Source organism: Microcaecilia unicolor, chromosome 3 (assembly GCF_901765095.1).
Source record: "Microcaecilia unicolor chromosome 3, aMicUni1.1, whole genome shotgun sequence".
Classification (NCBI taxonomy): domain Eukaryota; kingdom Metazoa; phylum Chordata; class Amphibia; order Gymnophiona; family Siphonopidae; genus Microcaecilia; species Microcaecilia unicolor.
The window spans coordinates 326,418,349-326,441,475 of NC_044033.1; the positions used below are offsets into that span (position 1 = coordinate 326,418,349).

The following is a 23,127-nucleotide window of genomic DNA, read 5'->3' on the forward strand; positions in this document are numbered from 1 at the left end:
GTGGAGGTATGTGGTTGTAGATAAATAAGCTTTCTCTCCTTCTTCCCATATTCTATCTCTCTTTCCCTCTTCTTCGCTCTCTCTCTTACTTCCTGCACTTATTTCCTCTCTCTCCCTTCCCCTCTTGCAAATTTCTCCCCTGCCCCCTTCACTATCACCTTCTTTGGCTGCAGGGTAAGCTCATCTACAACTGCTGCACTGGCAGGGGTCGGATTCTCGCGGTACCCTGCTCACTTCTTTGTTGCAGTGGCAGCCTGCGTCCTTTTCTAATAACAGGGGTACAGTCCCCGCTCATACTTTGTGAAGATAGGGTTCCTGCTGCGCTGACAGTTCTTATTACTGCTCCTGCTCATTTTCAGATGGTGGGGTCAGACTTCCCCACTACACCTCTGCAATTTAAGAAGTTATTGAAAACTCACTTCTTTGTGCAAGCATTTCTTTTTAATGTACGAATATTTATCCATAAAGAACTGTGTGGCAATAGTGGCAATGAGGGCAGTAGTGAGAATATGCTTGTGAGTGTTTTTATTGTGTATGTTTTTCTGTAACCCACTTCGGTTTTAGGCGGATTATAAATATTTGAAACAAATAAATAAACACACTGAAGCTTTCTAGTCCCGGTTCCTTTTGCCTCCTGTTTTATCCTTACACATGGGCAAACAAACCTATGCACGTGGACAGACGGAAAAATGGAGAGATTCTCCCCAACAGATGCTATCACTTGAGCAAAATGCACCTACCAAAGTTTTCTTCAGCAAACTGCTGTGCCATGCTTCTCTCAATTCTGTTGTTACAGCTCAGTTAAAAAGCAGTATTCACTGATAGTCCATGACACATGTACAAGCCTGGAAATTACTTATATATGTATATTATATACAATGTACTCTATGTATAGATTAAATAAGGAGTAGTTTTTAAATAACCTGCTTAGTTGTATGCTTTTCATACATGGACTAAGCTTCTGCATTTGTGCTAGGGAAGAAGGAATAGGCAAAACAGTGCCCATCTCTTTTAAACTGAACATACAAATGCTGTTTTCCTGCCCTATGCTAGACATGCTCACTGGAATGTCTATCTTACCTGCAGCAAAACAAATGCTTGCTATTTTTGCGGCATTTGAGGGGAACAATTCTCAGTCAGGCCATTTCATCAAGGTACATAATTTTTAGAATTTTTCTCATAGAAGGTAATTTTATAACAGGCCACCTATGGTATGGGAGCTCAGAGTAATTGCCCTGTTTGCCACCCCCTAATACTGGCCCAGTAGGCATGTGGATAAAGGTAAGCCAGTTGATAAAGAGGCTCATTTTCAAAGCACTTAGCCTCCCAAAATTCCATAGAAACCTATGGAACTGAGCCTCCCAAAGTGCTTTGAAAATATGCCTCATAGTGTATCTAGATTTTCAGAAAGAATTAGACAAAGTACCTCATAAGAGACTCCTGAGAAAATTAAGGAGTCATGGGATAGGAGGCAATGCCCTTCTGTGGATTAGGAATTGGTTACTGGACAGAAAACAGACAGCTGGGTTAGATGGCCATTTTTCTCAATGGAGGAGGGTGAATAGTAGAGTGCCGCAGGGATCTGTACTGGGACTGGTGCTATTTAACATATTTATAAAGGGTCTGGAAATCAGAATGACAAGTGAGGTGATTACATTTTTATATGACACGAAACTATTCAAAGCTGTCAAAACGCATGTAGATTGTGAAAAATTGCAGGAAGACCTTAGAAACCTGGAAGAATGGGCATCGAATGGCAGATGAAATTTAATGTAGACAAATGCAAAGTGATGCACACTGGGAAGAATAATCTGAATCATAGTTACCTGATGCTAGGGTCCACTTTAGGTGTCGGACTCAAGGAAAAGACCTAGGTGGCATTGTAGACAATACGCTGAAATCTTCTGCCGAGTATGCAGCGGTGGCCAGAAAAGCATACAAGATGCTAGGAATTATTATGAGAGGGATGCAAAATAAGACCAAAAATATTATAATGCCTCTGTATCACTCCATGGTGCGACCTTACCTTGACTATAGTGGTTGCAGTATCTCAACGACGTACAACCACCTAAACTTCCGGAAATCACTAAAAACCAACCTGTTTAAAAAGGCATACCCTACCAATCCAACTTAAATGCCTAATCTCTGCAACACAACCAAACTAAAGCATGTAATGGACATAACACAACTCTTCCGTTCTCCGATTCCCTAATGTGGCTGTGCCACATGAACTTGATCTTACCACATCACCCTGTATTTGTTCACACCGGAGCCTGCAAAGGTCTCTTCGGTACTATGTAAGCCACAATGAACCTACAAATAGGTGGGAAAACGTGGAATACAAATGTAATAAATAAATAAGCTGTAGCGGAATTAGAAAAGGTTCAAAGAAGAGCGACCAAAATGATAGAGGGGATGGAACTGCTCCCATATGAGGAAAAGCTAACGAGGTTAGGGCTCTTCAGATTGGAAAAGATACGGCAGAGGGGGGATATGATTGAGGTCTACAAAATCCTGAGTGGCGTAGAACGGCTGGAAGTGATTCAATTTTTCACTCATTCAAAAAGTACAAAGACCAGGGGACACTCAATGAAACTGCATGGAAATACTTTTAAAACAAACAGGAAGAAATATTTTCCACTTAAAGAATAGTTATCTGGAACTTGTTGTTGCCAGAGGATGTGGTAAAGGCAGTTAGCGTAGCTGGGTTTAAAAAAGGTTTGGACAAGTTCCTGGAGGAAAAGTCCAAAGTCTGTTATTGTGATGGACATGAGGAAGCCCCTGCTTGCCTTGGAATTGGTAGCATGGAATGCTGCTACTAATTGGGTTTCTGTCAGGTACTTGTGACCTGGACTGGCTATTGCTGGAAGCAGGATACTGGGCTAGATGAACCACTGGTCTGACCCAGTATAGCTATTCTTATGTGTCTTTATAAAATACCAGCATAAATCCTGAAGAAATCACAGCTAAATGAGGCAATGGGCATTTATGCCTGCTCGGGAGCAGGTGTAAATATTCCATATAAAGTACACGCATAAATCACAACTCTGCCCGTGTTCCACGCCAAGAACACATCTACAACTAAAGTTACAAAACAGTCCAAACATTATGGTCACTGCACACACTCATAACAAATGCCAGATTCGCTGATTTAAAGCTTTTATTTCCCATCAGGCCACATAAAAGCATATGTTTGCAAGGAATTTAGCACACGAGAGAGATTCTTTCACACCAGCCTGTTCTGCTTCTTCTTCTTAACAACAAGATGTAATATTTGATCATTTCCCCCTCATTTCAAGTTTTATCTTTCCCTTAGTTTTAATCTTTCCTAACATTCTTTTTCTTTTCCCTTGCCGCGTTTCTGACCATAGAGTTAGCTAAACCTCTGAACAGAATTACAAACAAGAGTGAATCTGAATAGAAGGATTTATGGTTTTTTTTCTCTCTCCTTTTAATCAAATTGTTGGCTTACTCCGTGGTATGGATTCTTTTAAATGGTTTGTAATTTTGAAATGAAAGAAAACAGACAGTAGTTAAAATAGGGTGGAGATTAATGTATGCAGTTAATGTCATCTGTGTGTTTCAATTCTGGTTCTAGTCTTTGGTCTCTAGCAGTGAGAAAATAATGTCACTTCATCAAAGCCAAAGGTCTTCACTTTGTAGTGTCAGAGCACTGGATTTACTATAATGTAATACATTAAATACAAGTTATGGGCATATTAAGCACCGGTCACAGCAGCAAGCCATGCTCAATATGCTTTAGTTTCTGGTGTGCTCTGGTTCGTTTCTGGTGTGGAACGGAAATCAAAATAAGTGGCCCATGCTGCTGTGACCGAGGAAGGAATGTTACTCACATCAATTTAAGGACAAATGTCAGGGCTTGTGTGACCATCAGGTTCATTTTCAAAACAGAAGGACGCCCATCTTTCGACACAAATCGGAAGATGGGCGTCCTTCTCCCAGGGTCGTCCAAATCGGTATAATCGAAAGCCGAGTTTGGACGTCCCCAACTGCATTCCGTCGCAGAGTTTTGTTTCCTGCAGAATTTTCAATCTATTTGATTCAAGGCTCTCCTTAATGTACAATGCTACCCCTCCACCAATTCGATCCACCCTATCACTACGATATAATTTGTATGCCGGTATGACAGTGCCCCACTGGTTATCCTCCTTCCACCAGGCCTCAGAGATGCCTATTATATCTAATTTTTCATTTAGTGCAATATATTCTAACTCTCCCATCTTATTTTTTAGGCTCCTGGCATTTGCAAATAGACATTTCAAACTATGTTTGTTGTTCCTATTTACATCATGCTCAGTACTTGGCAGTATTAATTTGCAATCTTTGTCAGATTTTTATTTTTATTTAAGGACACCTGATCTACTATGGTCTCTTTTGCAACCTCACTATCAGGATACCCTATCTTCCCTGTTTTGGTGATATCTTTGAAAGATACCTTATCCCGAACCATGCGCTTTTGAGCGACTGTGGGCCTTCCCCCCCCCCCCCCCCCCCCCCCCCCCCCGTTTCTAGTTTAAAAGCTGCTCTATCTCCTTTTTAAATGCCGATGCCAGCAGCCTGGTCCCACCTTAGTTAAGGTGGAGCCCATCCCTTCGGAATACGCTCCCCCTTCCCCAGAATGTTGCCCACTTCCTAACAAATCTAAAACCCTCCTCCCTGCACCATCGTCTCATCCATGCATTGAGACTCTGGAGCTCTGCCTGTCTCTTGGGCCCTGCGCGTGGAACGGGTAGCATTTCAGAAAATGCTACCCTAGAGGTTCTGAATTTGAGCTTTCTACCTAAGAGCCTAAATTTGGCTTCCAGAATCTCTCTCCACATTTTCCTATGTCATTGGTACCCACATGTACCAAGACAGCCTACTCCTCCCCAGCACTATTTAAAATCCTATCTAGGTGACGCGTGAGGTCCGCCACCTTCGCACCAGGCAGGCAAGTCACCAAGCGATCCTCACGTCCACCAGTCACCCAGCTATCTACATTCCTAATGATCGAATCACTAACTACAACAGCTGTCCTAACCTTTCCCTCCCGGGCAGCACTTGAAGACATATCCTCGGTGTGAGACAGTGCCGTAGCAAGGGCTAATGGCACCCGGGGCGGGTTGCCGCTGCGCACCCCCCCCCCCCCCGGGTGCAGCACGGCGCGACCCCCCCTCTGCGGCGCACCCCCCCGGACCGCATTCTTACCTGCGGGAGGGCCGATCCGCCCCGAGTGCACGTCACTCGGAGTTGCGTCGGCCCCGCTGGTTCCCTGCTCTCTCTGCCCCGGAACAGGAAGTAACCTGTTCCGGGGCAGAGAGAGCAGGGAACCAGTGGGGCCGGCACCCCCCGAGCGCGTGCACCCGGGGTGGACCGCCCCTCCCTTCCTACGCCACTGGTGTGAGAGGATAGTACATCCCCTGGTGGGCAGGTCCTGGCTACAGGAGTACCTCCTACTTCACCAGGGTGATGCTCTCCTTCTAGGAGACCTCCCTCCTCCAAAGGGGCTACCAGACTGGAGGTGGGACTTCTCTACAACATACCAGTAGATCTCCTTTATGTACCTTGCTGTCTCCCTCAGCTCCACCAAGTCTGCTACACGTTCTCTGAGAGCTAGGAGCTCTTTGCATCGAGCACACACATATGACATCTCACCAACTGGGAGATAATCATACATGTGACACTCAATGCAAAAGACTGGATAGCACCCCTCTCGCTGCTGGACTGCTGACTCCATCTTAGTGTTTTTGAGTTTTTCAATAATTTAAAACTTGCTACAGTATTAAGATATTAGCCTAATATAAAAATGTCTTTTAGTTTATATAGTATATTGTATGATTTATTTAGTGTTTCCTTCTTAGATGGTAATGAAATGTATTTAAAACTCTTCTAAGAGCACACCTTGCTTGTTACCCTAATTACAATAACTGACTATAAATGAAGAGTTGTCCTAGGGGTGGGTGAGAAGACTAAACTAGATCCTGCAGTGCCTGCTAGATTCTATTTGTTAATGTTGTGGTACAAAGTTTTTAAAACTAAGGCGAAAAGACTATGGAGATTAGTTGATAAAATTTGCTTTTTTATATTTTTATTTTGCCTATCACTAACCTACAATTCCTCGTTTAAACCCCAATCTTTAAGTTCCCAAAGCACAAAGCAAAATAGTGTTCACTTACCAGAGAAATGTCCTCTTCTCTCAGAACTTCTCAGAAAGTTCTGCTGACTAAGTTGCATTGGCTTCCATTAAGCACAAGGGTCATTTTTTAATTATGCTGTTTGTTTTTAAAATATTAGAGGGTAACTGTCCATTACAGCTGGCCTCATTTGTTATCTTGCGAAGAACTGGAAAAATGCAACATAGTTGCACTTATCTTTTCTTAAAGGCTCCTTCTTTTAGAGGGATTAAACTTTAAAGTACTAGAGAAAGGTGTATAATATTTCAAATGGTGGGATTTCAGAATGCACTTCCAGTAAATTTGAGAGCACTGTCATCATATACTCTTTCGGTATCTCATTTGTTCTCTGAATTTTTATAATAGAGTTGGAATGAGGGAAAGCGTTATATTATCTGATAAGTGTATTTTACTGAGTATTCTGTTAACCCGCTCTGAACCTGTACTCGGGGGAGAGTAGTGGGCTACAAGTACCCATCATCTTTATCATCATCATCCACTTGGACTTCTCAGCTGACAACTTGCCCTGTGCCACCTGTCCTCCACAATGAGCTCTCCAACCCAACCTGTCAGGCTCACATTTGTAATCACTGTGACCCTAGACAGGATCTTGAGTCTGTCACCCCTGTTGAGGCTCTCCCCAAACAACCACCATTGAAGTTTGTCCCTGATTGGCATGGGGATCAGAAGGCAAACCCCAAACTCCTCGGACCCTGACACTTTCTGGATAACAGGGCCCCCTAGAGAGGTCTCATGTGTGCCTACGTAAGAGGTACCAAGTTGAACATCACCACCATGAAGCCCAAAACCTGAAGGTACTCCCAAGCAGAAAAGGCCTATGAGTTAGCACTGCCCTCAGCTTATGAGACCTCCCGTGTCAAAGACACCTTGCCTGTTGCCATGTCGAAAAGTGCTCCTAAGAATTCCAATCACCATAACCAGACTATATTATTTATGATCCACTCCATAGATTCTAACATTCGAATAATACATTCCATCGCACACTTCCCTTCCGATTAGCCTATTATCGAGGTACAGATGAACCACTATCTCTTCCTTTTGAAAAGCCGCTGCCACTACCACCATCATCTTGGAAAAGGTTTTGAGAGCCACGACCAGCACAAACATAAGAACATAAAAATAGCTATACCTGGTCAGACCAATGGTCCATCTAGCCCAGTATCCAGTTTCCGAGAGTGGCCAATCCAGGTCACAAGTGCCTGACAGAAACCCAAATAGTAGCAACATTCCATATTACCAATCCCAGAGAAAGCAGTGGCTTCCCCATGGTTATCTTGTTGCAGGAATCTCAATAGCAGAATATGGCCTTTTTGCTCCAGGAACTTGTCCAAATCTTTTTAAACCCAGATACGCTAACTGCTGTCACCACAACCTCCAGCAACAAGTTCCAAAGATTAACTATTCCCGTTGAGTGAAAAAATATTTCCTCCTATTTGTTTTTAAAGTATTTCCATGTAACTTCATTGAGTGTCCCCTAGTCTTTTGAAAGAGTAAAAAATCAATCCACTTCTATTCAGGATTTTATAGATCTCAATCATATCTCTCTCCTCTACTACTACTACTATTTAGCATTTCTATAGCGCTACAAGGCATACGCAGCGCTGTACAAACATAGAAGAAAGACAGTCCCTGCTCAAAGAGCTTACAATCTAATAGACAAAAAATAAATAAAGTAAGCAAATCAAATCAATTAATGTGAACGGGAAGGAAGAGAGGAGGGTAGGTGGAGGCGAGTGGTTACAAGTGGTTACGAGTCAAAAGCAATGTTAAAGAGGTGGGTTTTCAGTCTAGATTTAAAGGTGGCCAAGGATGGGGCAAGACGTAGGGGCTCAGGAAGTTTATTCCAGGCGTAGGGTGCAGCGAGATAGAAGGCGCGAAGTCTGGAGTTGGCAGTAGTGGAGAAGGGAACAGATAAGAAGGATTTATCCATGGAGCGGAGTGCACGGGAAGGGGTGTAGGGAAGGACGAGTGTGGAGAGATACTGGGGAGCAGCAGAGTGAATACATTTATAGGTTAGTAGAAGAAGTTTGAACAGGATGCGAAAACGGATAGGGAGCCAGTGAAGGGTCTTGAGGAGAGGGGTAGTATGAGTAAAGCGACCCTGGCGGAAGATGAGACGGGCAGCAGAGTTTTGAACCGACTGGAGAGGGGAGAGGTGACTAAGTGGGAGGCCAGCAAGAAGCAGATTGCAGTAGTCTAAACGAGAGGTGACAAGGGTGTGGATGAGGGTTTTGGTAGAGTGCTCGGAAAGAAAGGGGTGGATTTTACGGATGTTGTAAAGAAAGAAACGACAGGTCTTGGCGGTCTGCTGGATATGAGCAGAGAAGGAGAGAGAAGAGTCAAAGATGACCCCAAGGTTTCGAGCTGAGGAGACAGGGAGAATGAGAGAGCCATCAACAGAAATAGAAAACGGGGGGAGCGGGGAGGTGGGTTTGGGGGGGAAAATGAGAAGCTCGGTTTTGGTCATATTTAATTTCAGGTGGCGTTGAGACATCCAGGCAGCAATGTCAGACAAGCACGCTGAAACTTTGGTTTGGATGCAAGGTGAGATATCAGGGGTAGAAAGGTAGATTTGGGAGTCATCAGCATAGAGGTGGTAGGAAAAGCCATGGGATGAGATTAATGAACCAAGGGAAGAAGTGTAGATAGAAAAGAGGAGGGGACCAAGAACAGAACCCTGAGGTACACCGACAGGCAGAGGGATAGAAGTAGAAGAGGATCCACCAGAGTGAACACTAAAGGTGCGGAGGGAGAGGTAGGAAGAGAACCAGGAAAGGACAGAGCCCTGGAATCCAAGTGAGGACAGGGTATCGAGAAGTATGCTGTGATCGACAGTGTCAAAAGCAGCGGAAAGATCAAGAAGAATGAGGATGGAATATTGACCTCTGGATTTAGCCAGTAATAGGTCATTGGAGACTTTAGTAAGCGCAGTTTCAGTTGAGTGGAGAGGGCGAAAACCAGATTGTAATGGGTCAAGAATAGCATGTGAGGAGAGAAAATCAAGGCAGCGGCGGTGAACAGCACGCTCAAGTAATTTGGAGAGAAAAGGAAGGAGGGAGATGGGTCGGTAATTAGAGGGACAAGTAGGGTCAAGTGAAGGCTTCTTAAGGAGAGGTGTGACCACAGCATGTTTAAAGGAAGCAGGGACAGTCGCAGTGGAAAGTGAGAGGTTGAGAATGTGACAGATAAAAGGAATAAGAGTAGGAGAGATGGCATTAAGAAGGTGGGTGGGAATGGGATCAGAGGAACAGGTGGTACATTTTGAGGAAGAAAGGAGAAGTGTAGTTTCCTCAATAGTAACTTCAGGAAAGGAGGAAAGGGAATGAGGGGAAGGAGAGAGAGGGGAACGGACTAGTGGAGGGAGAGCTGGTGAGGTAGAGAAAGCAAGGTTTATCTTTTGAACCTTGTTGTGAAAGAATTCCAAGCTGAAGAGCCCTAACTTCTTTAGCCTTTCCTTATATGATAGGAGTTCTATCCCCTTTATCATTTTGGTTGCTCTTCTTTTCTACCTCTGCTGTATCTTTTTTGAGATATGGTGACCAGAACTGAACGCAATACTCAAGGTGAGGTCACACCATGGAGCAACACAGAGGCATTATAGTATTGTTAGTCTTATTTACTGTCCCTTTCCTAATAATTCCTAGCACCGTTTGTATTTTTGGCTGTCACTGCACACTGGGCAGAAGATTTCAACATATTGTCTACCTGGAACTGAAAATATTTCCTCAGGAATATGAACTGCAGGAGCCTCTGGCACATAGGCCTTGAAAAGGTCCAGGGACCTGGATCCCCCTTACACACTGCTGCTATAACTGATCATAAGGTCTTCATCTTAAAATGGTGCAAGTGAAAGCATAAATCAAAAATAGTTCAAAACAACAAACTATCTTCCAAATGATTGGTCTCTTGATATTTTTAAATTAAATATTTAAGGCACCATTGGCTCAAAACAAATGCCAAACTCTGTACTGCAAAACATGGAACAATAACACTTAACTTATCCAACATCTCAGGGCAACTGAACCAAACAGCATTCCACAAGCGATGTTCCTTACAAGGGCTCATTTCACAAACTGGTTTCTTCAGAGGAACACACCATCGCAACGAGATTGAAAAATATTATGTTTCAGTAGGAGTGCCAATCCACTTTGAAGCTGTCTTAAATTCATCCACTCAGTTATGTGGGTGCTGGCACTGAATATCAGCCAGCATTCACATAAAAGAAAAAAGTGTCCTGTGCTCCTCCTCATGCCCCCTCACATACAAGGCTGAACTCCCTCCCCCCACAAGGCTGGAAACAATGAGTCAAGATTTCCCTCCTACCCACCCCCACCAATCAGGATTTGCCCCTCCTCCCAGACTTACCTGAAGTCTCTGATTGTCCAGTGGAGCAATGAGAGCAGGAGAGAAGCCCACCTGCTCTTGCCCCTGGCAGTTGGCTCTTGCGGCAGCCATTTTGGAGAGCAGCCGCTAGGGGAAGGAGCAAGTGGACTTTGTTCCTGCCCTCATGGCCCCACCAGGGACTTCAGGTGTGCCCAGAGAGGCCTCTCCTGAGTGATGAGGAGGTTGGGAGGGTGTATTGACTCACTGGGGGGGAGGGGTTCCAGCCTCACAGGGGAGGATGGGTGGTGGTTTCTAGCCTTGCAGGGGGAGGAAATCAGGAGGAGCACAGGGTACTTTTTTCTTTTATGTGGGTCCCAGTTGATATTCAGCCGGGGCCCGTATAACTGTCATATGCAAGTCTAGGCCTCCATAAGCTCCGGCAGCCAGCGCCACTGCAATTAGACCCAGATATTCAGTGCAGGTGGCTGGATATGGCCCAACACTGAATATCTGGGGCTAATTTAGCTGGTGACTGCCATCAACTGAATACTGGCCGGAAAGTGATCTATTTCTGCAATGCAAAATGACTATAGCTAGTTTGCTTTAATTAAGCAAAAAAAAGTCAAGTCACTATAGGAGATTTGAAAGAATGGAGAGGCTGAAGCACAAAGAACATCAGGATTGCATCATGACATTCAACATTTACCACACTCAATAACAAAAATGACAATAATTTTCTTTGTAAGAAAGAGAAACAAACAAACAATATGTAAAGATAGATTAGGACCTTATAAAATTGATATTTTGTGTGGCATTGCCAACAGTGAACCACAACAAAGAAATACTACCACTACAGTATTATAATACAACAGAACAAAAGCAGATATTCAGGGTGGAAAACCTTAACCTCAGAGCTACATAAATTCAGTGTACAGAAATCCCATTGTACCCACTTTCTGATGAAAGGTTACGGCACACACAGCCAGCCGCTCTTCACACGAGGCAGTAGAACTGCCATGGAGACACGGGCAAGTTCAAGAAAGATGGAATCTGGCCACTGCTGATTTTCTGCCAGCTGAATGGATTCTTGATCTTTGGGAACCTACAGACTTAACTCCACTATTTAGTGAAAGCTGTAATATCCTCCGAACTACATTCACACCCGCAGCTTCCTATCATGGCCCACTTCTACATGTAGGAAGTGTAACCAAACACTTGTTTTTGAGTGGTTCATAGTTAGCACCCTCCAAATCTGATGTCTCTAGTTATACCAGAGATTCTCAACCTAGTCCTCAGGACACACCTAGCCAGTCAGGTTTTCAGGATACCCACAATGAATATGCATGAGACAGATTTGAATACAATGGCGGTAGAGCATGCACATCTCTCTCAAGCATATTCATTGTGGGTATCCTGAAAACCTGACTGGCTAGGTGTGTCCTGAGGGCTGGGTTGAGAACCCCCAGGTTATACCAAGTATTCAGCTTTGAATACAAAGGGCCAATATTCAAAAGGGTTTACATCAGCAGAAGAGGCTCCTGATTGGTTAAACTCTGCTAAACTGGCCCTCCACTGATATTTAGCAGCACTTAACTGGGCAGTGCCATTGAATATCGACTCTGACCAATCTCAGGCTTATTTTCGAAAGAGAAGAGTGCCCATCTTTCGACACAAATTGGGAGATAGGCGTCCTTCTCCCAGGGTCGCCCAAATCGGCATAATCGAAAGCCGATTTTGGGAGTCATCAACTGTTTCCGTTGCAAGGACGACCAAAGTTCACGGGGGCGTGTCGGAAGCCTAGCGAAGGCGGGACTAGGGTGTGCCTAACACATGGGCGTCCTCGACCGATAATGGAAAAAAGAAGGGCGTCCCTGACGAGCACTTGGGTGACTTTATTTGGTCCATTTTTTGTTACAATCAAGCCTCAAAAAGGTACCCGAACTGACCAGATGACCACCGGAGGGAATCGGGAATGACCTCCCCTTATTCCCCCAGTGGTCACCAACCCCCTCCCACCCTAAAAAAAAAAACTTTTTAAATATTTTTTGCCAGCCTCTATGCCAGCCTCAAATGTCAGACCCAGCTCCATGACAGCAGTATGCAGGTCCTTGGAGCAGTTTTAGTGGGTGCAGTGCACTTCAGGCAGGCGGACACAGGCCCACCCCCCACCCCCACCAGTTACACTTGTGGTGGTAAATGTGAGCCCTTCAAAACCCACCACAAACCCACTGTACCCACATGTAGATGCCCCCCTTCACCCCTTAGGGCTATGGTAGTGGTGTACAGTTGTGAGGAGTGGGTTTTGGGGGGGGGTTGGGGGGCTCAGCACACGAGGTAAGGGAGCACCTGGGAGCAATTTCTGAAGTCCACTACAGTGCCCCCTAGGGTGCCCGGTTGGTGTCCTGGCATGTCAGGGGGACCAGTGCACTACGAATGCTGGCTCCTCCAACGACCAAATGGCTTGGATTTGTTCGTTTCTGAGATGGGCGTCCTCGGTTTCCATTATCACCAAAAATCGGGGACGACCATCTCTAAGGTCGACCTAAATTTCGCGATTTGGGTGTCCCCAACCATATTATCGAAACGAAATATGGGCGTCCATCTTGTTTCGATAATATGGATTCCCTGCCCCTTTGCTGGGACCGTCCTGCAAGGACGTCCTCAGGAAAACTTGAGTGCCCCTTTTGATTATGCCCCTTCACGTGTCGAGGTGGTCTGTGGGTGGAGCATGGCAGAACCAGTACTTAACTGGTGATATTCAGTCTGCTAATCGGTTAAGTAAGAAGATAAAGTTAGGATAGCAAACTAACTGCACACTAGTCAATATCAGCTGGAACGTGATTAAGTTATATTATGTTATGTTATCAAGGATTATACCTTGCCAACTCTCAAATTCAGATTCAAGACAAGTTACAATCAATATAAAACAAGAGTTATTCCTGATAACAGAATATCAGGAATAAGACAGGTACAGATAGAAACACAATTCATCACATTAAAGAAAAATTAAAACCCTCCAGTCCTTTTCAAGGCTTTGCAAAACATAAAATAATTTCCCATTAAATGTAATTCACACAGAAGATTGTTCCAATAATGAACAGCTAAAAAGAAAAATGATTGAGCATAAGCAGCCTTAAACTGAATATTCTTAACTAAAGGAAAAGCTACATTTTCTGGAGACCATCTTTGAATTCAACACATTCACCAATTGGGACCCACTTTCAGAACACAAACCATTCAAAAACTTAAAAACTAAACAAAGTGTCTTAAAAATAACCCAATCCACAAACAACCAATGCACTTTTTCCAGCAAAGGACTTACATGATCCAGCTGAGTTTTGCGAAATATTAACCAAACAGCTGAATTCTGAATCATCTGAATTCTAGAAAGTTGCTTAGATATAGTGAGTTACCATAGTCCAGTAAAGATAAAATCATGAACTGCACAATAATCTTAAAATGATTTTCTAAAAAGTAAGATCATAATAAACGTAATTGCTTTAATTTAAAACAAGCTTTTCTAATCAAACTATTAATCTGTGGTTCCACTGTCACAGATGAAACTAATACCATTCTCAAAACTTTAAAAGTTCTTTCTACAATAAACTGAGATCCATCATCACCCACAATAGTCTGGGGAATCAGTTAAATCCATCGAGAACCATTATATCTTGGTCTTATCAGCAATAAGTTTTAATTTAGTCCTTACAGACTAATATTTTATCCTTTTTATACAACCACTGATTTTAGATGAGACGTGGAGGGGCATTCTCAAAAAAGTCCACGTTTCAATTTGACCATCGTTGCAAAATGTCCCGATTCAGGGGCGAGGAAACCCGTATTTTCGAAACAAGATGGGCGTCCATCTTTTATTTCGAAAATACCGTCAGGGACGTCCAAATCCTTAAATTTTGTCGTCCTTAGAGATGGACGTCCATAGACATGGTCGTCTCTGATTTTCAGCGATTTTCGAAACAAGGACGTCCATCTCAGAAATGACCAAATGCAAGTCATTTGGTCGTGGGAGGAGCCAGCATTTCTAGTGCACTGGTCCCCCTGACATGCCAGGACACCAACCACCCTAGGAGGCACTGCAGTGGACTTCATAAATTGCTCCCAAGTACATAGCTGCCTTACCTTGTGTGCTGAGCCCCCCAAACCCCACAACTGTACACCACTACCTAGATGTGGGTACAGTGGGTTTCTGGTGAGTTTTGGAGGGCTCACTGTTTCCTTCACAAACATAAAAGGTAGGGGGGGATTGGGGCTGGGTCCGCCTGCCTAAAGTGCACTCACCCACTAAAACTGCTCCAGGCACCTACATACTGCTGTCATGGACCTGAGTATGACACCTGAGGCTGGCATAGAGGCTGGAACTTTGGCCGTCCCTGCATCGGAGTGCAGTTGGGGACTTCCAAAATCGACTTTCGATTATACCGATTTGGACGACCCTGGGAGAAGGACATCCATCTTCCGATTTATGTCGAAAGATGGGCGTCCTTCTCTTTCGAAAATGAGCCCAAAAGTCTACAACTTGACCAACAGAAAGTGGAGTGGAGGAGTGGCCTAGTGGTTAGGGTGGTGGACTTTGGGTCTGGGGAACTGAGGAACTGAGTTCAATTCCCACTTCAGGCACAGGCAGCTCCTTGTGACTCTGGGCAAGTCACTTAACCTTCCATTGCCCCATGTAAGCCGCATTGAGCCTGCCATGAGTGGGAAAGCACAGGGTACAAATGTAACAAAAAAAAAAAAAACACAGAAAAAAAAATATTGTCTGTATAGGACAGAACAATCTCACCAGGTGTTAATAAAAGTTGACCTAGGGAACTCATATATAAATTATATAAAAGTGGGGAGAGCCCTGAGGAACGCCAAAGGAGATCCCCAAGGTGTCTTTAAGACTAAATACTGTATATTTTTCAAAAAAAGATTCAAATCAGTTAAACAGTGAACCACTAAAACTAAATTCTGATAGTATAGTCAATAATATATCATGGTTTACGGTATCAAAGGTGGTTGAGATGTCAAATTGTAGTAAAATCAACCCATCACCGCTATACAAAACACGTCTTACCTCAAATGTTAAAGATAGTAACAATGTTTCTGTACTATGAAATGATTGAAAACCATGCTGGGAACTGTGTAAATGATTGTGTTTATCAATATAATATGATAACTGAAAACCCACCACAAACTCAATCAACTTTACAAGAAATGGAAAATTTGCTATAGGTCTAAAATTAGAGACTGAAGTTACATCCCCATTGGGCTGTGAGACAATAGGAATAAGAGCTATATTTCCAAGAGCTATATTTCCAATATCTCGAGAAAACCAACCTTGCTTTAGTGCAGTACTACTACTACTACTACTACTATTATTAAACATTTCTATAGCGCTACTAGACTTACGCAGCGCTGTACAAATTAACATGAAAAAGACAGTCCCTGCTCCACAGAGCTTACAATCTAAATTAGACAGACGAACAGACAGCTAGGGGTGGGGAAATTGCAGTGGTAGGGGTGATAAGTGAGGGTGTTGAGTAAGAGAGTCATGGTTAGGAGTCGAAAGCAGTAGCAAAGAGGTGGCCTTTAAGCCTAGACTTGAAGACAGCCAGAGACTGAGCCTGATGTACTGGCTCAGGGAGTCTATTCCAGGCATAGGGAGCAGCGACATAGAAGGAAAGGAGCCTGGAGTTAGCAATGGGGGAGAAGGGGGATGACAGGAGACATTTACCCAGCGAACGGAGTTCACGGGGAGGAGTATAGGGAGAGATGAGAGTGGAAAGGTACTGAGGAGCTGCGGAGAGGATGCACTTGTAGGTCAAAAGCAGAAGTTTGAACCGTATGCGGAAGCGGATAGGGAGCCAGTGAAGCGACTTGAGGAGAGGGCTAACGTGAGTATAGCGACTCTGGTGGAATATAAGACGCGCAGCAGAGTTTTGGATAGATTGAAGAGGAGATAGATGGCTGAGCGGGAGACCAGCGAGAAGCAAATTGCAGTAGTCTAGGCGAGAGGTGATAAGGGTGTGGGTAAGGGTTTTGGTAGCGTCCTCGGAGAGGAAAGGGCGAATTTTGTTAATATTATAAAGAAAGAAATGACAGGTTTTGGCAATCTGCTGAATATGAGCAGAGAAGGAGAGAGCGGAGTCAAAGATGACTCCAAGGTTGCGCGCAGACGGGACAGGGAGGAAGAGAGTGTTATCTACCGAAATAGAGAACGGGGGGAGAGGAGAGGCAGGTTTAGGGGGAAAGAGGAGAAGCTCGGTTTTGGTCATGTTTAGTTTCAGGTGGCGGCAAGACATCCAGGCAGCGATGTCAGACAGGCAGGCCGATACTTTGGTCTGGATTTCAGCTGAGATATCCGGTATTGACAAAACAATGTAAACCATGTTAACAATTCAATAGGAGGATCTCTCAGTAAGTAAGAAGGAACAAGATCTAACGGACAACCCGATCTAGACAACCTACTAACTAAATGACGTATAAAAGATGAGGAAACAGGCTCAAAAGTAAACCATAGTTTTTGGTTAGCTTCTTCCGGGTGACTACTGTAACTCGGATATTCAACACACCACACATCCAGGTTATAGCATGAGAAGGAGGAGGATGTTAAGGAAGGACAGATAATGAGTTTCACACTGATGCTATAACACAAACTGTTTTTCACATGAGTGGCCAGTTTTTCTAAAATTAGCTCAGCATATGACTTACTGATTCATCCTCTTCAGTCAGGCTTAAAAATTAATGATCAAAACACCTCTGTCAAACTATTTCCTCCAATTAATTGAAAGCGGATGTTAAAAAAAAAAAAACAAGTTTCTAGTAATTACAGTTAAAAATCGAATGGGAACAGAGGGACAGATGGGAATACGAATGCCTTAATTGCAATTTACCTGCGTTATTGATGGTCTTTTCTCCTTCCCCCTTCTTGCCAGCGTGTCCAGCCCTTTAAGAGAGGTAAACAAGCCCCTCTTGCTCTGAGCTTTTTGTGATAGGGACAGCGAACGTTTCCGAAGGGCAGCCTCATCCCGGGAACATATCTGATCAGCACAAAAAGATTAATGAACATTTTGGTCTTTTACTGGTAAACTGTACAGCTTAACAGAGAAATACTTTAACCTGGTTCCATGGCAGAGGAGCTGGACTCAGATTCATTAGATAATGAGAAATCATTTGTCTTTCTTTTTTTATTCCTGTCCCTCTATACTTACAGCTCATTGTGTATTTATAAAATAGGCAAAAGATAGGTGCCTTCTGCTCTATTAACCTAAGCAGCTTGTTACAAAATCATTCCATGCCATGATTTTGAGTAGCCTGGACTACTGCAGTATCATTTACATGATTTTGAATAGTCTAGACTATTGCAATATCGTTTATCGTGTGTGGTCTTGTTCCCCACCTTGGATAAAGGCGGGTTTCAAATAAATAAACATAAACATTCTACATAAATGCATAAAAAGCCTTTTGTAAAATACCAACTAATGTAAACATACATGCCTTCTCAAGAAGGCACATACTTTACCCAGTAGGCATAGCCAGGGGAGGGTCTAGGCAGAGTGGGCAGAATTTACAAATACACGCTTTTATAACCTAATACTGTAGTCAATGTGCATATTTACAAATTTTACATGTGAACAGTTTTCACTTGCTCTCAAGCAGGTGGCAATGTCTGTGTAGAAAGTATATGTGCATTGTGTTGCATATGTTGATTAAATCACCTCTTCAGGGCTAACCAGATAGTGTCGATTTTCAGTAATAGGCTCCTAAATCTCGGCAAACAAATGGCAGGCCTAAATTTATAAGCTTAACTTTTAAGCTCCTAAATTAAGACGAATTTTCGGCTGAAAGGTTATGCTCCACAGGGGTCCTTTTACTAAGGTATGAGCACTTATGCCAGTCATAGAGCTAGCGTAGATGCTCTCACCTAAATACCAGAGATATACGTGTAACTTATAGTATTTTATGTTACCAGCTCTATATTCAGCCAGTGGCAATCAGTGTTTTGCTGACTGCCACAGGCACAAAAAAACCCAGAAATTCAATGTTGGGCCATGTCTGAGCACCAGAATTGAATTTCCGGGTTTGCAGAGCCAGCTAACGTAGCCCATTAAGTGCAATAATCAGCAATTAACCAGCTATGGGTTACCACAAAAAGACAGGACTGACTTTTATGCAGTCCTATTTATCAGTCAGCGGTGAACAAAAGCAGGTCGGATTTAACAAACTGAACTAAAGAAACCTTTTGTTTCCGGAATAAAAACCAAACAAATCCAGTGATTTTGCTGGGCTTGTTTGGTTTTTATTCCAGAATAAAAGGCTTCTTTAGTTCAGATTGCTGAGTTTGATCTGCTTTTGTTCAGCATCATCTTGGAATTTGCGTATCACTTGCCCTGTTGCTTTCTTGGACCTAGTGCAGACTCCATCCCAGAAGGACCCCAAAACAACTGGTTTTCAGTTTGGCACTAACCAGTTATTTTTAGCGGCATTCTGCAGAAAATGAACGATTAGCCCCAAACAGGCGATCTAACAGGCCAGGTTAAGTCGCATTGAATATCAACCCCTACGTGCTGTGAAAAAGCAAGCCCCAGAGATTCCCCAGTGAAGCAGTTGAGCCCAGAACTACGGGTCCCAGAAGTCCTTGCAAGAATGAGAGAAGAGAGTAATCCTGAAAAAATGGAATGCATTCCCAGCCCCAGCAGGGTGAGCAATGGCTTGAGGCAGGATGAGCCTGTTACTCCCTTCCCGACTAGAGGAAGGATGAAGCTCAGTTTCCCTGGCTTCGCCATCAGTATATAATTCCCCCCAGCTGTGAGAAGGGGAGAGCAGATTTCCTGGAGGATCTCAGTCACCAGGAGACAGGGGAGACGAATGAAGAGATTCTATGGAGTATGTGGAGGAAGGAAGTAGCCTGCCACTAGAGCTGCCTAAGGGAGAGGAGCCAGCTACCATGGAGTGGGAGAATTCAAAGGTTGCCCTGCACTTGAAGGCAGTGGAGGAGGCCACACTGGGCGTGGTGCTGAGGTGGGACAAACTGCCAACCCTGCTCCTTACAGGGTTCCCTCTGTGCAGTGGAAAGGCAGGTGATTTGTGGTATTGGTTTGATGTGAAAAGACTGTCCATGAAGATTTGTTCTGAACTGTTGTGCTATATTGGAAGTGTGCTGAACTCTTACTAAACCCTTCTGAAGGAGGGGAAAGGGAAAGCTAATGCCCTAATAGAAGACCTGAGGTCTTGAGGAGCAGGGTGTTTGCAAAGGGATTTTGGGACCTGGACTGTACCTTTTCTTCTCTTGAAGATTATCTTATGAGGACTGTACCTTTTTCTTTTGAAGACTATATTAAGAGGGCTGTGTCTTTTGTTTTGAAGAATATATTATGATTCTTGGTATGAAATTGCCTTGATAATAAAATACTTTGGCCCTGAGTCCCAGTATCAGCAGCATTCTGTCCTGGAACCCTGGGAGCCCCGCAGGCTTGCTGGCTCCACTCAAGAGGAGGAAGCAGACCCCCCCCCCCCCCTTTACAGTGCGTAACTGTGAGTTCTGCTTAAGCTCTGCAAGACTCCCATCCACGTGTACCCATGTCAAATACACAATGGGGTCCTTTTTCTAAAGCTTAGCGCACACTAACAGAATTAGCATGCACTAAATGCTAAGAGGCCCACAGGTATAAAGGGCCCCTAAGTAAGATATATACGTATTTACCGCATAGCACTTAGATGGATTTTTGGCATTTACATGGAGATGTACACACATGTATGCAGGTACTGTAGTCATTAATGCACATAATTGGTGTGTTAATGTCGGTGCTCATGTCATAAAATTACCCACAAAGGGCTAGATTCTACATAAGGCACCTAAAACAAATAGTGTAAGCGGTATTCTATAAGCCGCCTCTAAAGTTCAGCGTGGTTTACAGAATTAATGGTTAAGCGGAGAGGTCGCACGTAAATTCAGGTGCTGTCATTTGCACCAACGAAAATGTGGTGCAAATGCCCGCGCCTCAATTTACAAGCACAGCACCTATATTAATATTAATATTAATATTAACACGGTCCGTGTTTCGGGGAAACTGCCTGCGTCAGGGGTCTCAAGGCCCATCTCTTCTCCCTTGCTTTTGGTGCCTAACCACCTTCCCATTCCTGATACCTACACTGACTACATAGTTTTTACCTTTAGATTGTAAGCTCTCTTGAGCAGGGACTGTCCTTCCCCATGTTTAAACTTGTACAGCGCTGCGTAACCCTGGCAGCGCTATAGAAATGCTAAGTAGTAGTAGTAGTAGTAGTAGTATATTCTGTAATTATGTGTGTAATTCAAATCCGCGCCCCCATTCCACCCTGAAACGCTCATGACCCTCCCATTTCTGCACCCCGCTTTTTGGACCGTGGGTAAATTTTAGGCACCGATCCCAAGCCTAATATTATGCACGTTAGTCCCAATTAAATCTAATTAGTGCTAATAACTGTTTGTTAAAAAGCCAAATATTGGCACTAATTGGCTCATTATTCTATTAAATTGTGCACGCAAATCAAGAACACACCTAAATTTGTGCTCGCAATTTTTGGCAACCTTTATAGAATCAGGGGGAAAATGTCCAAAGTCATATGACAAAGAAACAGTTATAAACATTCAGCAGCTTTGATGACAAATTTCCACACCGTAAATGTTTCCAGCACTTACCAGAGCATGAAAGGAAGACACTGAGAAGATGCCCAGCCTGCCCAGTGCCAGTTTGGATGGACGGCTGGATGCTGCCAGGAGGCTCTTTGGATTCGGTAATTCCCCTCCCTGCAGGCTAGCTAGGTAGCATCGCATTCTGAACAGGTCCATATTAAATTTTTCCAGATTTTGCTCCCACTGATGGATCTATTTAGAGAAAACATGTGTCAAGGATTGTTTAAGAAGTCTTCCTGGCATATGTTACAAATTTTGTTTCTTCTATTTCCACTTGTAAACAGGGGCGTAGCCAGGCAGCAGATTTTGGGTGGGCCTAGGCAAGAAGTGGGTGGGCACCAAATGTTCTCTCCCCCACCCCCAGATCAAAAAATATCTCAGCTGGTGGGAAAATGCTTCTCTCCGGTCTCCACCTTGGTAGTCTGCAGCAGGCATGCGCTGAAAACTGAGCATGCGAAGGTGCCAGTATTGTGGAGAGCAGCATTTTCATTACTATGTGCTACTGTTGGATGGGCTACGCCACTGCTTGTAAATAACTATCATGTTCTGCCACACTGCCCTGAAACAACTCACTGAATGGCAAAACTATACAGCAAAGCTGGTGGTCTTAAAAAGATACCACAAATTAGACAACTCAAAAAGTTGGTTCAGATCAAATACCTGTGGCCCAAAAGCAGTAAATGTAGCACCATAAATCCTCAATAAGAAATATAACTTTACAATTAAAAATTATTTTTTTCTTTGGTTTAAGTTTTGCTGTGCAACAGGGCAACTTTCATTTCCTCTCTTGTAGGAAATCAAAGACCTTCTATAGCAGTGCTCTGTCAGATATCATGGGATGGGTGATGGGGCGTAAGGGACAGTAAAGTGCATGCCACTCAGATTCAAGACCTGAATTCAGAGGTAGATGTTCAAAGGGTTTATGCTCATAACTTTGATAGGTTCGTAAACGAGCCTCTTTGAAAATTTACTAGTGTCGAGTGTCTAGATTTATGCTAACAATTTCACTAAACTCCGAAATGTAGGAGCCAAAGAAGAGGGTGGCAACAGGTAGGATACAGCACAAGAATAAAAAGTTAGGAGTTCAGTATTGATTTACAGTACTAGGCACCTAACTTAGGCTCCTAAATCTAGAGAAATTAATGGCAGGCCTAAAATTTAGGAGCATAACTTTTAAGTGCCTAAATTTAGGTGAATTTTCATCTGAAAGTTTAGGCTGAAAATAGGTGACAAGTTTAGAGGCAGATTTAAGATGGAATGTGGTTCTCTGGCACACTATCGCCTCCCCGCATCTCCAATTACACTCTTTGGCACTTCATTCCAGTGTCTAGTTTTCGCTCTTCTCTTTCTTTTCTGCCACAAATGTCACACTTGACCAAAGTCAGCTTTCTAGTTACCAGCTATTCATCACCTTTTTGATGTCCTTCCCTTTTTCATCTCTTGACTTGACTATTGTAACACAGTTTACGCTGCCCTGCCCTATACAACACTACAGGGCTGCCGGAGAGGGGGGGGAGCAACATTCCCCGCACCCATGCCGGGGGGGGGGAGGAAGCAACATTTCCCGCACCCAGCCTCAATGTGGGGCCCAGCACTGGCAGGGCTTCCAGAGGCAGGCAGAAGGTTCTGCTACCTCAGTTTGTCTCTCTCCTGCTCCTGTATGTCAGGACCCCAAATGACTGCGTTAACGCAATAACCCAGGTCCGACACACAGGAGCAGAAGGGTGATAGAATAAGGAAGGAGCAGAAGCAGGAAGGTAAGGGGGAGGGGGCAGCAGTGGCAACCCGATTGGAGAAGCAGGGGTGGCAGTGGCACGAGTGGAGGTCGGCGGCGCGGTGGTGGCTGTGGCAGCCCTGCCCCAGGCCCAGCTGTGTCTCTTGGCGGCCCTGCAACACTACAGAAACTGCAAACTCTTCAGAACACAACCATCAGCT

At 43.9% G+C, this 23,127-nt stretch overlaps 1 protein-coding gene across 1 annotated transcript in view; it reads right to left on the bottom strand.

The window, feature by feature from the left end:
* Positions 1-23,127, bottom strand: part of TIAM2 (T cell lymphoma invasion and metastasis 2) — a 312,305-nt gene that overhangs the window by 230,825 nt on the left and 58,353 nt on the right. Inside the window, exons 6-7 of the mRNA XM_030198390.1 lie at positions 21,199-21,384; positions 17,411-17,557 (exon numbers count right to left, since the gene is read on the bottom strand). Of these exons, the coding sequence (XP_030054250.1) occupies positions 17,411-17,557; positions 21,199-21,384 (333 nt within the window). The remainder of the gene's footprint in view (positions 1-17,410; positions 17,558-21,198; positions 21,385-23,127) is intronic.